The sequence below is a fragment of the Hippopotamus amphibius genome, chromosome 7 (genome assembly GCF_030028045.1).
Source record: "Hippopotamus amphibius kiboko isolate mHipAmp2 chromosome 7, mHipAmp2.hap2, whole genome shotgun sequence".
In the NCBI taxonomy this organism is placed as follows: domain Eukaryota; kingdom Metazoa; phylum Chordata; class Mammalia; order Artiodactyla; family Hippopotamidae; genus Hippopotamus; species Hippopotamus amphibius.
Genome location: NC_080192.1, coordinates 48,481,303 through 48,497,463, shown reverse-complemented (window position 1 = coordinate 48,497,463; position 16,161 = coordinate 48,481,303). Strand labels below are relative to the sequence as shown.

At 36.9% G+C, this 16,161-nt stretch overlaps 1 protein-coding gene across 3 annotated transcripts in view; it reads right to left on the bottom strand.

The window, feature by feature from the left end:
• Positions 1–2,505: 2,505 nt before the first annotated feature.
• The window catches only part of MDM1 (Mdm1 nuclear protein), a 42,193-nt gene continuing 28,537 nt past the window's right edge, over positions 2,506–16,161 (bottom strand). For all 3 annotated transcript variants that reach the window (XM_057743276.1, XM_057743277.1, XM_057743278.1), the window contains 3 exons: positions 6,169–6,421; positions 4,499–4,558; positions 2,506–3,249 (listed from right to left, as the gene is read on the bottom strand). In XM_057743276.1, coding sequence (XP_057599259.1) covers positions 3,137–3,249; positions 4,499–4,558; positions 6,169–6,421 — 426 coding nt within the window. In that variant the 3' untranslated portion in view covers positions 2,506–3,136. The remainder of the gene's footprint in view (positions 3,250–4,498; positions 4,559–6,168; positions 6,422–16,161) is intronic.

Below are 16,161 nucleotides of genomic sequence, written 5' to 3'. Positions count from 1 at the left end.
AAGAGTTCTTAACTTGGAGGTCAGACTCCCACACAGAGATCGAGATGAGATCTGACATGAACATGCATTCCCATACATGTGTATAAAATTGAATTGAACAAAGTCTCCCATATATGTGTGTTTGTGCATTTTTATCTGGGTTCTCAGCCAGAAACACACGAGAATCTCAGCATCTGGGGTGAAGATGGGGGTAAGGAAGGACAGAGGCAGTAGGTGTGCTACTTCCATTGTGATCCTGATGTTTGCTCCCCTGTCTCGTCTGTGAGATACCAATTTCAACAAAAAGACCAAACCACGGGTTTATAATAGTGATTTGGGTGCGTACTGTATACTTAAAGTAGAAGTTATATTAAAGATGGATAAAAATTGAATTACCTAGGGTTTTCCAGAGAAATGAAAGCATATGTCTAGGCAAAGATTTGCTCACAGGTATTATTCATTAGAGTCCCAAACCTCAAATAATCCAAAAGTCCACTGTGAGTGAGTGGATTAAAAGGGAACATATGTGCCCAACACACAGATGACTGTCAAAAACATGCTGGGTGAAAGCCAGCTACAAAAGATAGTTCCATTTATATAAAATTCTTGTAAATGAATTTATACTGACAGAAAGCAGATTAGTGATCGCCTTGGGGACCAGAGGTGGAGGGATGGATTGAACTGCAAAGGGAAATGAGGAAACTTTTTCAATGATGTAAATGCAGTGTATCTTGGTTGTGGTGTTAGTTTCACAGATGTATACATTATTTCCAAATTCAATGAGCTATAAAATTTTTAATAATTGCAGATTATACATAAGTATGCCTTAATAAAATTAATTTTAAAAATTGAATTAACCATCCCAACTCCTAGATACCAGCAAATCTCATAGAGCATTTCTCATGTGATTAAAACCACTCACCAATTAAAATGCATGTCCTTTGAGTTGCTCTTTTAGTGAGAATGGTGAAATAGTACTGACCCCTCAACACTGTTCTCTCCCTTGGGCCACTGAATAGGGCTTTTAAGAGGCAGTCAGAAGTATACAGAAAAGCTAAATTGCCACGCAGAGACTGGGGTAATGACCTCAGCCTCATGAGAACCATACCCTAATCCATCTTAACACCTGATAGACCAAGTTCATGTGGTGTGACTTATCCAATGGGTGTATCCAGATTCTACAGTCTGTGGCTTAGATAAAATAGACTGTGTGTTATGTACAATTTCTCTCTTTACTGTAGATCAGTGGTCAGCCATTAAAAACTCTATCCTAACCAACTAAACTAGTAAACTTTTTAGAAAGAAGACAATGATACCTCTAAGCTTCCAGAGAAACCATGTTTCAAATTTATTTTACAACTAATATGTCTCAGTACACATTTGTATAGAAGCCAAGATGATGTGTTCTAAAATCCAATTATACACTAATTTCTAGTTTTTATTTCCATCTTTTAGTGCCCTAGTAACTTTTTCAATCAACAAACTATTTTGGGCTTCCTAGGTGGCGCAGTGGTTGAGAATCCGCCGGCCAATGCAGGGGACACGGGTTCAATCCCTGCTTCAGGAAGATCCCACATGCCATGGAGCAACTAAGCCCGCGCACCACAACTATTGAACCTGCACTTTAGAGCCCGTGAGCCACAACTATTGAGCCCATGTGCTGCAACTACGGAAGCCCACGTGCCTAGAGCCCGTGCTCCGCAACGAGAAGCCATAGCAATGAGGAGCCCACGCACCACAACAAAGAGTAGCCCCCACTCACCACAACTAAAAAGAAAGTCCGCACACAGCAAAAAAGACCCAACACAGCCAATAAAACTAATAAATAAATAAATTTATAAAAAAAAAAAAGCGGAATGAAAAAATATTTAAAAAAAAACAAAAACTATTTTAAAAGGTCTGTGGAATGTGAGCAAATACCTTGCATGCCCACAGTTCTTTATAACTTCATGATAACATAAGATCTTTAAGACTTCTCGTGAATCAGTGATTTGCAAAAGCACTTGACCAAATTAAGCACTTTAGAACAGACTTGCTTTCTAACCAACAGGCACGACTATTCTATGTATTATCTTCAGCACCTTCTACCTATTGTAAATATTTTATGCATATTTTATGAAATCCATATTTTTTAGAAAATTGTTTATCATGACTTGCAAGACCACAGAACATGTCCTAACAGTAAAGTATAGTCAAAAAGTTTGTGTTAAATTTTTTAAAAATGAGTTTGCCTTGGAAATTATGCATTTTTCCTACATTCGTGCAAAAATATTGTGGGCTCAGTTTTGTTGCAGTTTGACAGCTGCAAAAGAAGTATGACGTGCTTAAGTTGTTGTGAGTAGAATGTTTTTAAAAGATAATTATTTGTTGCATGTAATAACTTTCTAGAGAAGCCAAACCCTTGAAACCCTTGAAACAAACAGAACTGAAACGATCAATTTTTATTTCAAAATGTCTACAAAGTTTTAATTCTCCATTATACAAATAATTTTTCAAAATTCAGACATTATTCAAATGTAAGCCAAAGTCCTTATACAAAGGGAATACACACAAAGATAAAAAATATACACATGCTCTCAGCAAACTTTGTTACATAAATAAGAAAAGTATATACAAAAGCTGGTATTTTCAATCTGAAGCACAATTATTTTAACACAGTAACCATATGCAGAAGGTACTAAAATAAAAATAAACACCACAGAAAAAGTTAAAGGAACAACAAATTCATTTTATGACATCTGCAATTGTAAAGATACATAAAGCCAATCTAGGGTGATGGATACTTCACACTTGTATCAACTTTTACTTCACTTTATTCACTTTCAAGATTATCCTCTGGATAGGTGAAGTTCACAATTCTACCAGCTTTCCCTGACAGCTAATACAAGTTAGAATATGTGAAGAACTATGTAATCTATGTCTTTGTACTTTGGGACAGATGTAAAAAGAATTTTTCAAAAGTTAAATATGCATGAACCTGTGTTAAAATTTTTTGAAGTAAACTGAATTGGCTATTGAAAAATCAAACAATTCTTTTTCAGTAGGAAATGTCAAAGCAAAATCCAAAGACTTGAAGTCTTAACGTAGTAAAGCAATAAAGAAAAATTATACCCGTGGTTCCCTTAGATAAAAGCAACTTAACTAGGTGTATCTCTAATTATGTTTTGCCCCAGAAATTCTCCTTCCTTTTCTGAGCTCGTGCCAGAGTTTGAAAAGCCCGGAGACTAGAAGCTGCAGAGCGAGCAGAGATCTCAGATAATCTGTCCTCATCTGCAACAAAAGAATTATATTCAGTGCAAAAAATGTCTTATAAAAATACCATGTTTCAAAACACTAACAGAAAATTAAAAGCATCAAGCTTTGTAATGTCAATATTGACGCTGTCAGAAACAAGTCATCTAGTGAAATATAAGCTATCAATATTTTTAGGATGGTTAACAGTAATTTTCCAAGTTTTATCACATTTAAAAATCAAACATTTTAATGTTAAATAAGCATTCTGTTTCCTTCCTGAAATCCCACTATGTCATTACCTAAACACATGACCTGTGATTTCGGTATTACTTGGAAACAATTCATCATCATACTGTCTTGTCCTACTTTAAAAAGCACAGCTGTTTGAGCAAAAAAACTTTAACGTTTTAAAGGCAAAATGCCATACCTTAACATGATACATCACATTTCTAAAATAATTTCACTTAATGTAGAAATAACATCTGACTTTAATACGCTACCCTTCATTATTACTGAAGTTCCTCATTCTGAATAAACAAATCTTATTATCAAGTTATTTGTAAACACCTTTCTTCCATTAAAAAAGAATGCAGAATTGATTTCAAGTGTCCGTATATTGGCATTTCAAAACATAACAACTTGATTTCCAGCTCAGAGATTTCTGAAAAAAGTCCCAAACTTGCTAAGAGGAGAGAAAACCCTTAATGTGTGTGAAGCTATAATACATAAAGTATTAATTCAAATTTACTTTCAAATTCAAAACATAAATTTAGTAATTTTATACTTCTTAGGATGAATTAAAATAGTAATTTCAATTGTTCAACACTGAGCATTCAAAATTCCTCTGCTACTATTAAAAGCAAATGAATGTCAAAATGAAAACTACACAAGAAAAAAAAATTCACTTTCCCTAATCATACATTTTTTGAAAATATACAGACATTTGAAAAAAAATGATGGCTATGATGCTAGGCTGAATTCCTGACTCCCAGGCACCCCGGGTAGAAAACAGAGCACTGCCTTAGGTGTGATGCTGGGCACAATCTCTTGCCCTCTGTTTGCTTTAAAACAGATTCTTCAAGGCTTAGTTCACAGTTCACTCATTTATAAAATGGGGATAACTTCACCCTCTTCACAGGGTTTCAAGGTTCCAATGAAATGACATCTGTGGAAGTACTTTGTAAACTATACAGTGCTAACCAAATGTAAAATCATTATACTATTCTAAACTACTATATAATAAAACATTATACTTTTATCTTGTGTTATATGACTACTGAAATACCTTCATCATTAAAGGCTTCATGCTGAGGTAACTGGAAATTGTTCATCCTTGATTTTCCCACTTAAAGAAAAAAAGCCAGAAGAAATTATCCTTCAAAGCCACCCAACAGTATATCTTACTTATAGTCAACTCTAAATGAAGGCAGGCTGTCAGAACATTTATTTATTTTATACCTTTAATAGAAGTTACTGCCAAAGAACCATTCATTAATTCATAATGTGCTTAGCAAATATGTAAACAATGGATAACGTCCTAGGATTCTTTTCAATGATAATACTGCTCTATTCTAACTTTAAAGAAATACAATAAGCTTCTCTTTAAAGATGGTAGTTGGACTATACACATCTACAAACATGATATAAACCCATAGGACAAAGAAAATGGGAAACAAAAACAGTAACAAAATTTTGGAAAGTGGAAAGCAAATGGAAGGGCAGTGAGTATGTGGTTATCGTAGCCAAGCGAGCGGAATCCTAAGGTAGCAGAGGAGGGAAACCAAGAGGCAATCAGTTTGCTCCCCTGATGGCTGGGGGTTTGGGAGTACTGAGTATCACTGAGAGTTGGAGTGAAGGTAAAACTGAATCGGGAAACTAGCTGAAAGTCCTTCTATAAAACAGTTTGCCAGATCCTTCTTTAAATTTACACAGCAGGGTAACTCTCCCAAAAGAGGAATGGAGGTATCATTGCTAGAGAAGGTTTATCAGAGCTACTCTGACTGAAGGACACCAGATTCAACAGGGGGCAAGGATACCATATTCAAAATGGGGTATTATATATATCATTTATCTCCTCGAACATATAAAACACATCATCCATGAAATAAGAACTGAGTGCTGTATAAAAGGAGTATGTAGTGTTTAAAAAATCTTAGAAATTATAAATATAGCAAAATATCTTTTAAAAACTCAAAGATAAAAATTAGTAACCCTTTCAAATTAAAACAAAAAGAGATAGAAAATAGGAGAGGTAAGATAAAAAACAGCATGTTCAATATGTCCAACATCTGAAAAACAGTAGTGCCAGAAGGAAGAAATAGAAAGTTGAGGGGAAGAAATTACCGACTAAATAAGTTAAGAAAATTTCCCAGAACTGAGGAACATGAGTTTTCATATTGAAAAGATCTACTGAGTACTAGCAAAATGAATGAAAAGGGACCCACTATAAAATTTCAGAGCACTGGGTATAAATTATGAGAAGATGCCAAGAGCTGCCACGAAAAAAAAAGAAAGCCATGTACAAAAGATCAAAAATAAAAAGAGCATCAGACTTCTCAACAATAATAGCAGACGTTCGAAAAGAGCAGAGCAACATCTAGCAAAACTAAAGGAAAACATTTTATGACCTTGCATTCTACATCCAGGCAACATTTGGTAATGTCTGAAGACATCTTTGGTTATCACGCCTGGGGAAGAGGTGGCATCTAGTGGGCTGCCTGTACGTTTATGGGAAAGAGCATGAGAGACAGCTCACACTTAGACCAAAGTGAACTTGGGTACAGCACAGCTGAGTGTTCCAAAGATGAGATTTTTTTCTATTTAAAGGAATCTATTATGTTAACTAAAAAAACTAAATAATATAATTTATTAATATATAGAATACACTTAGTCTTTGTTATCTATCAGTATAACACTTTCATTTTAATAGGAAAAAATTAAAACCCAAGTAATTACCATTATGCTGAAATTCTGGATCTCTCAGGGAGCCTTGAATTCGACGAGAAGGATGCCAGTAGGATGGGGCACAGGGTGGAGAAGGAGACTGCCCAGGCGTGTTAGTTGGATATTCTGGAATTTTTGAAACTGGAAGAGTTGTCTCAGCAAATTTGGGGATATTGGGTTCCGAATCTTCCCTCAAAGGCAAGGGATCAATTGTTTTTATACCAGCAGCTGGAGAAGTCAGGAGGGCGATAGCATGACTTTCTTTCTAAATAGCAAAAACAAAACAAAAGAAAACACATTTATGTATGAGTACATATATAAATAAAACAAACATTTAAACAAACAAAAATATATAACCATAAAAGCAGTAGGAGAAAATATGGGGAAAATTTATGTAACATCCATGTGGGGAAGGTTTTATAAGCCTAACAACCAATACTGATAAAGATATTTAGCTAAATAAAAACAAAAAATATGTAAATATTAAAAAAATAAAAGAAAAATGACAAACAGGAAAAATATACAACTTACTGGTTGACAATGAATTATCATCATTGTTCTATAAATATTTCTTTAAAAGTAGTAAGATAAGGGACTTCCCTGGTGGTGCAGTGGTTAAGAATCTGCCTGTCAATGCAGAAGACATGGGTTTGGTCCCTGGCCTAGGAAGATCCCACATGCCATGGAGCAACTAAGCCCGTGCACCGCAACTACTGAAGCCCTCGTGCCACAATCACTGAAGCCCGCACACCTAGAGCCCGTGCTCTGCAACAAGAGAACCACCCCACTGAGAAGCCTGAGCACCGCAATGAAGAGTAGCCCCCGCTAGCAGCAACTAGAGGAAACCCACGAGCAGTAATGAAGACCCAACATAGCCAAAAATAAATTAATTAATTTTTTAAAAAAGTAGTAAGATAAACCTAATTTAAAGGCAGAAAAAGGATACATATCAGCAACTCATATACATACAAATTACAAATAGCAAACATACTTTACAACTCACTAATAATCAAATAATTTCAAACTAAAAGCACTGAGATACTAAGTTTTCACTTACCAAACTACAAAGATAAATTTAAAACAAAACAAAACAAAACAAAACTAAGGCCCTGAGCTGACAAGGATGTAGAAAAACTGGCACTCTCATCCAGTGTTACCGGTAGCACAGCCTCCCAGGGGAGCTGGCAAAACACAGCAAAAGCAAAAGTGTGGTTCTTTGACCACACAATTAATACTTAGGGGGTATTTACATAAAAAAAGAGGTAACAACAATATGAACAAAAATGTAGATAAAGAATGGATTTCTTTACAGCAGTTTTTCAAAATTAAGTAAAATTAAGAAATAACAATAATAGGCATCCAGTTTAAAAAATACATTTCAACAATAAGCATCTAGTTAAAAAAAACTATAGTATAATTACAGATCGTATATCATGTCACAATTAAAAATCAGATTATAAATGAATGATATGGAAGTATGTTCACAACACATTGCTAGGTGAGAAAAAATATATTATAAAAACTTATCTACAGGTGGCGGAGAAAAAGATGGCGGCGAAGTAGAGAGACGTGGAGTGCATCCCTCTCCACAGATGCATTGGGAATGCACGGAAGGACACAGTCATTCCCACAGAGAACCAGCTGAACACCAGCAGACGGCCTCGGACACCGGAAAGGGCTGCGGAGAACCTGACATAGCCGACTGAATATTCGTCTACTCCAATACTTGGACATTAGTCTGAGGCTTGGACAGTCTTCTATAAACACCTCTATCACCAGGACAAGCAACCCCAAAAGCTTGGACAACCATGAGGAAACAAAGAAACACCATGCAGGCAAAGGAGCAGGAAAAAAACCCACAAGACCAAATAAATGAGGAGGAAATAGGAAAAATGCCTGAAAAAGAATTTAGAGTAATGATAGTAAAAATGATACAAAATCTCAATAACAAATTAGAGAAAGTACAAGAAACAGTTCATAAGAACTCAGAAAAACAAACAGCAATGGATAACAAAATAACTGAAATTAAAAATACTCTAGATGCTCTAACCAGCAGAATGACTGAGGCAGAAGAACGAATAAGTGAGTTGGAAGATAGAATGGAAGAAATAAACGCCACAGAGCAGGAAAAAGATAAAAAAATAAAAAGACTAGAAGACAGCCTCAGAGACCTCAGTGATAACCTTAAACGTACCAACATTCGAATTATAGGCATCCCAGAAGAAGAAGAAAACAAGAAAGGGTCTGTGAAAATATTTGAAGAGGTTCTAGTGGAAAACTTCCCCAACATGGGAAAGGAAATAATTAACCAAGTCCAAGAAGCACAGAGAGTCCCATACAGAATAAACCCAAGGAGAAATACACCAAGACACATATTAATCAAACTAACGACAATTAAACACAAAGAAAAAATATTAAAAGCAGCAAGAGAAAAGCAACAAACAACATATAAGGGAAAACCCATCAGGATAACAGCTGACCTTTCTACAGAAACTCTGCAGGCCAGAAGGGAATGGCAGGATATACTGAAAGTCCTGAAAGAGAGAAACCTACAGCCAAGAATACTTTACCCAGCAAGAATCTCATTCAGATTTGAGGGAGAAATCAAAAGCTTTCCAGACAAGCAAAAGTTAAGAGAATTCAGCACCACCAAACCAGCCTTACAACAAGTGCTAAAGGAACTTCTCTAAGTAGGAAACACAAGAAAAGGAAAACACCTACAAATACAAACCCAAAACAATTAAGAAAATGGTAATTGGAACACACATGTCAATAATCACTTTAAATGTCAATGGATTAAATGCTCCAACCAAAAGACACAGACTGGCTGAATGGATACAAAAACAAGACCCTTCTATATGCTGCCTACAAGAAACCCACTTCAGACCAAGGGATACATATAGACTGAAAGTAAAGGGATGGAAAAAGATATTCCATGCAAATGGAAGTCAAAAGAAAGCTGGAGTAGCAATACTCATATCAGACAAATTAGACTTGAAAGTAAAGACTATTAAAAGAGACAAGGAAGGGCACTACATAATGATCAAGGGATCCATCCAAGAAGAACATATCACAATGGTAAATATCTATGCCCCCAATATAGGAGCACCTCAATACATAAGGCAAATGCTAACAGCTATAAAAGGGGACATCGACAGTAACACAATTATAGTGGGAGACTTGAACACCCCACTTACATCAATGGACAGATCATCCAAACAGAAAATAAATAAAGACACACAAGCTTTAAATGACACATTAGACCATCTCGACTTAATTGATATTTATAGGACATTCCATCCAAAAACGACAGACTACACTTTCTTCTCAAGTGCACACGGAACATTTTCCAGGATAGATCACATCTTGGGTCACAAATCAAACCTCAGCAAATTCAAGAAAATTGAAATCATATCAAGCATCTTCTCAGACCACAACGCCATGAGACTAGATATCAATTACAGGAAAAAAACTGCAAAAAATACAAACACATGGAGGCTAAACAATCCACTCTTAAACAACCAAGGAATCACTGAAGAAATCAAAGAGGAAATCAAAAAGTATCTAGAAACAAATGACAACGAAAACACAACAACCCAAAACCTATGGGACGCAGCAAAAGCAGTTCTAAGAGGGAAGTTTATAGCAATACAGTCCTACCTTAAGAAACAAGAAAATTATCGAATAAACAACCTAACCTTACACCTCAAACAACTAGAGAAAGAAGAACAAAGAAACCCCAAAGTGAGCAGAAGGAAAGAAATCCTAAAGATCAGAGCAGAAATAAATGAAAAAGAAAGGAAAGAAACCATAAGAAAAATAAATAAAACTAAAAGCTGGTTCTTTGAGAAGATTAACAAAATTGATAAACCATTAGCCAGACTCATCAAGAAAAAAAGGGAGAAGATGCAAATCAACAGAATTAGAAATGAAAAAGGAGAAGTCACAACGGACACCTCAGAAATACAAAACATCATGAGAGACTACTACAAGCAACTCTATGCCAATCAATTGGATAACCTGGAAGAAATGGATACATTCTTAGAAAAATACAATCTTCCAAGACTGAACCAGGAAGAAATAGAAACCATGAACAGACCAATCACAAGTACAGAAATTGAGGCAGTGATTAAAAATCTCCCAACACACAAAAGCCCAGGACCAGATGGATTCACAGGCGAATTCTATCAAACATTTCGAGAAGAGTTAACACCTATCCTTCTCAAACTCTTCCAAAATATTGCAGAAGGCGGAGCACTCCCAAACTCATTCTATGAGGCTACCATCACCCTGATACCAAAACCAGGCAAAGATGTCACAAAAAAAGAAAACTACAGACCAATATCACTGATGAATATAGATGCAAAAATCCTCAACAAAATACTAGCTAACAGACTGCAACAGCGCATTAAAAAAATCATACACCACGATCAAGTGGGGTTTATCCCTGGGATGCAAGGATTCTTCAATATACGCAAATCAATCAACGTGATACATCATATCAACAAATTGAAGGATAAAAACCATATGATCATTTCAATAGATGCAGAAAAAGCTTTTGACAAAGTTCAACATCCATTTATGATAAAAGCTCTCCAGAAAATGGGCATAGAAGGAAATTACCTCAACATCATAAAAGCCATATATGACAAACCAAAAGCCAACATTGTTCTCAATGGAGAAAAACTGGAAGAATTCCCTCTAAGAACAGGAACAAGACAAGGGTGTCCACTCTCACCACTGTTATTCAACATAGTTTTGGAAGTGTTAGCCACAGCAATCAGAGAAGAAAAAGAAATTAAAGGAATCCAAATTGGAAAAGAAGAAGTAAAATTATCACTCTTTGCAGATGACATGATACTATATATAGAAAACCCTAAAGACTCTACCAGAAAACTGCTAGCACTCATTGATGAGTTTAGTAAAGTAGCAGGATACAAAATTAATGCACAGAAATCTCTTGCATTCCTATACACTAACAACGGAAGAGCAGAAAGAGAAATTAAGGAAACTCTCCCATTCACCATTGCAACCAAAAGAATAAAATACCTAGGAATAAACCTGCCTAAGGAGGCAAAAGATCTGTATGCAGAAAACTTTAAGACACTGATGAAAGAAATCAAAGATGACATAAACAGATGGAGGGACATACCATGTTCCTGGATTGGAAGAATCAACATCGTGAAAATGACTGTACTACCCAAAGCAATTTACAGATTTAATGCAATCCCGATCAGATTGCCAATGGCATTTTTCACAGAACTAGAGCAAGAAATCTTACGATTTGTATGGAAACGCAAAAGACCCCGAATAGCCAAAGCAATCTTGAGAAGGAAAAATGGAGTTGGTGGAATCAGGCTTCCTGACTTCAAACTATACTACAAGGCCATAGTGATCAAGACAGTATGGTACTGGCACAAAAATAGAAAGGAAGATCAATGGAACAGAATAGAGAACTCAGAAGTAAGCCCAAACACATATGGGCACCTTATCTTTGACAAAGGAGGCACGAGTATACAATGGAAAAAAGACAGCCTCTTCAATAAGTGGTGCTGGGAAAATTGGACAGCAACATGTAAAAGAATGAAATTAGAACACTTCCTAACACCATACACAAAAATAAACTCAAAATGGATTAAAGACCTACATGTAAGGCCAGACACTATCAAACTCCTAGAGGAAAACATAGGCAGAACACTCTTTGACATACATCAAAGCAACATCCTTTTTGACCCACCTCCTAGAATCATGGAAATAAAATCAAGAATAAACGAATGGGACCTCATGAAACTTAAAAGCTTTTGCACAGCAAAGGAAACCATAAATAAGACTAAAAGGCAACCTTCAGAATGGGAAAAAATAATTGCCTATGAAACAACGGACAAAGGATTAACCTCCAAAATATACAAGCAGCTCATGCAGCTTCATACCAAAAAAGCAAATAACCCAATCCACAAATGGGCAGAAGACCTAAATAGACATTTCTCCAAAGAAGACATACAGATGGCCAACAAACACATGAAAAGATGCTCAACATCACTCATCATCAGAGAAATGCAAGTCAAAGCCACAATGAGGTATCACCTCACACCCATCAGAATGGCCATCATCACAAAGTCTGGAAACAACAAATGTTGGAGAGGGTGTGGAGAAAAGGGAACTCTCCTGCACTGTTGGTGGGACTGTAAGTTGGTACAGCCACTATGGAAAACAATTTGGAGGTTCCTTAAAAAACTACAAATAGAACTACCATATGATCCAGTAATTCCACTCCTGGGCATATACCCAAAGAAAACCATAATCCCAAAAGAAACTTGTACCATCATGTTTATTGCAGCACTCTTTACAATAGCCAGGACATGGAAGCAACCTAAATGCCCATCAACAAATGAATGGATACAGAAGATGTGGCATATATATACAATGGAATATTACTCAGCTATAAAAAGGGATGAGATGGAGCTATATGTAATGAGGTGGATAGAACTACAATCTGTCATACAGAGTGAAGTAAGTCAGAAAGAGAAAGACAAATATTGCATGCTAACTCACATATACGGAATCTAAAAATGGTACTGATGAACTCAGTGACAAGAACAGGGAAGCAGATACAGGGAATGGACTGGAGAACTCGAGGTATGGGAGGGGGCGGGGGGTGAAGGGGAAACTGAGAAGAAGCGGGAGAGTAGTACAGACATATATATACTACCAACTGTAAAATAGTCAGTGGGAAGTTGTTGTATAACAAAGGGAGTCCAACTCGAGGATGGAAGATGCCTTAGAGGACTGGGGCAGGGAGGGTGGGGGGGAATCGAGGTGGGGGCGTCAAGGAAGGGAGGGAATATGGGGATATGTGTATAAAAACAGTTGATTGAACCTGGTTTACCCCCCAAAAAAAAAAAAATAAAAATAAAAAAAAAAAAAAAAAAAAACTTATCTACAGTATAACAAATACACTATATATTATCTAAACTCAAATTCAACAATGCATGTTTCTGAACAGTAGGTATGACATTATCTTTTTTGGTTTGACCACTATTTTCTATTTTTCCACAATGATAATGTATCATGACTGTAAAAGCCCCTGTATAATTTTACTTTTTAGGAGAATGTAAACCAGTAAAATCAAATATAGCTCCAAACTTTCCTGATTATTCCTTCTAAGTGTTGCCTTTAGTTATTAACTTTGAGTTTATCAATGCAATGGTCAAAGTACTGCTTTCTGACCTTAGGCATCATTTCCTGAAATTAAAGGTTATTGCTTCAAAGTGGAGATGGGGTCTCATGCAAAACACAAATATTTTAAAATCAAGATCTAAGATAAAACAACAAATCTTCCTCTTGCTTCCCTTTTTAATTACAGAGATCTCCTATGGAAACTGTTTTTTTAATTTTTTTTCTTTTCGTACACATATATATGCAGAATTTGGAATTTATGTCAAATTGGTTTTATTATTGTTAAAACTAAATTAAATCTATAGAACATTTGTAATACATGGGGTTCCCAGGTTTAATTTAACAGACTTCATGATCTGTTCTTAAACCTAAAAGCCTCCTTACTGGCCTCAGTGCTTATACTCTCCCCCAGTATAGCCCATTCTCCACTGAGTAGCCAGAGTGATTTTATTTATCAAGTGCATCAGAGATTTACATTTGCTTTATTGCTTGAAATCCTCCGAGGACTTCCCAGTGCTCTTAGAATAACATTCCCACTCCTTACCCAGCCTCCCTTTCCACCCTCATTCCTCACCCTCTCCTCTGCCTTCTCCAGGCTCGTCACACAGGCCTTTTCACCCTCCATTAAACGCTCACTGTCATACACCTGTACTTCTGTTCCTTCTACCTGGAAAACAATCTCCGGCCCATATCTCTGCATGGGCACCTCCCTCATTAGCCAGGTCTTGCTAAAATGTCACCTCCTCAGAGGTGCCTGTCCTGATGACCCAAACTCAAACAGTCTCATCCACCCCTTGGAGGTCATTTGAAGTTTAATTCATAACGCTTACTACTATCTGGAAGTTAAAAAAAAAAATCGCTTGTTTATTTCTCCCAATGAAAATGCAAGTTCTATGATGGCAGGGATTTTATCTTGATTATCAATGAGTCCCCGGATCCTAGAACAGTGCTTGGCACACAGTAAGAGCACAGTAAATTCTGAACTGAGTGAATGAAAATGAAACTCCTGATATTCCCCTCCAAAGACGGCTCTCGTGCAGAGTTCTCTTACTCAGTGCATGGCACTCTTCATCAATTCTGCTGTGCAAGTCAGAAACCTAGAAGTCATTATCCAACCCAGCACCAGGCCCTGACATTGTTCCCCTTACACAATTCTTCAGTTTCACTCACATCTATGCTCACCGTCCCCAGTCCAAACTATCACAGCTCCTATCTGGACTACTGCAGTGGGCTCTCAAAGGTATCCACAGTCTACTCTTGCCTTCCACGGCAGTCAGAGAGACCTTGCAAAACATAAATCAATCACAACTCTCGCATATTTAAAATATTCCGATGGCTTTCCATTTTACTTGAGATGAAAGAAATTCTCGATGTTGCTGTCTTTACTAGCCTCATCCTGCACCTGCTCCCTGCCACACACTGCACTGGTCTCTGTTTGTTAAAACTCTGTGTCCTTTCTCGCCACAGGATTGTGGCACAGGCTGTGCTCCTCCTCCCCACCTTTTTACCTGCTTAACTCTTCCGTATCTCGACTTAATTATGACTTCTTCAAAGGAGCATCCTTGACTTTCAAGAAGCTTCCTGATCTCCACAACTAGGTCAGTTCCTTCCAGAATAGCATTATATACTTCTTTGAAACTACTATTAGTTTCAATTTTATTTTTTTGGGGGTGTGATTCTCACAAGACTGTATGTTCAATAAAATCATGTACCATGTCCATTTTCACTCCTCATCATGACCACAGCATCTAGCATGTCAGTAAATGGACAAGAAACACCTACTGAATGAATGAAGTGAGCTAACACACACTTGGGTTTTTAATACCATTTATAAAATGTACAGATGCTACTTGACAATCACACCAATACCATGAGAATTCTACTCTCAAGTCTTGTGAGACAGTGTTGTTTAGGGGTTAAAAATGTGGGCTCTGAGAACAGACTGCCTGGGGACAAATCCTACTCCACCACTAAGAAGACTGAACAAATTAATAATATAAAGTACTTAGCACAGAGCCTAGAATACAGCAGGTGCTCAGTAAATGCCAGCTATTATGATCATCCCCACATAAGTTTCCCAAATTGTTGCTGTCCTACAATACTCCCACAATTCAAGGCATGTCATTAAAAGTTAACAGTAAAAATATTTCTGGATATTATAATATAGTCTTCCTATTTCCTATAGTAAAAGAGAGATACAGAATGATATTAACTAAAGGCAGTTGAATGACAGGGATAATTTACTGCAGACTGAATGACTTATGGATTTAATGTTATTATAATAGTAGCTTTTGTGAGAAAACAAAGGGGAAAAATGATTATGGATAGCGAGTTTAATGACTCCTCTGCCTACCAGCAACCAAGGGGTAGACAATGGAAAATAACCAAATCTAGCTCCTGGTAAGGCTACCACTCTGATCTAAATGCCCATCACCTCTGGCCTGCATATTGTAATTGACTAACTAGTTTCAAGCCCTTGCTCTTGCACCCCTACTGTCTATTCCCAATACAGTAGCCACAGTGACCTTGGAAAACCCTAAGTCAAATCATATTACTCCTCTGCCCATCTAAAGGCTCTCCATTTCATCCAGAATAAAATTCGAAGTCTTTGCTATGACCTATAAGGTCCTACACAGCTTCGCCCCTCTTTATGCCTCTGACCTCACTGCCCATTCTATCCTCCCTCTCTTGCTCTCAGCTCTAGCCACTGACTTCCTGCCTCCTGCATAAGGAATCAGGTACCTTCTCACCTGGAGGACTTTGCACTTGCTATTCTCTTTGCCTGGAATGCCTGCCTAGATGTGCATATGCGTCAGCCCCTCGGCTGCT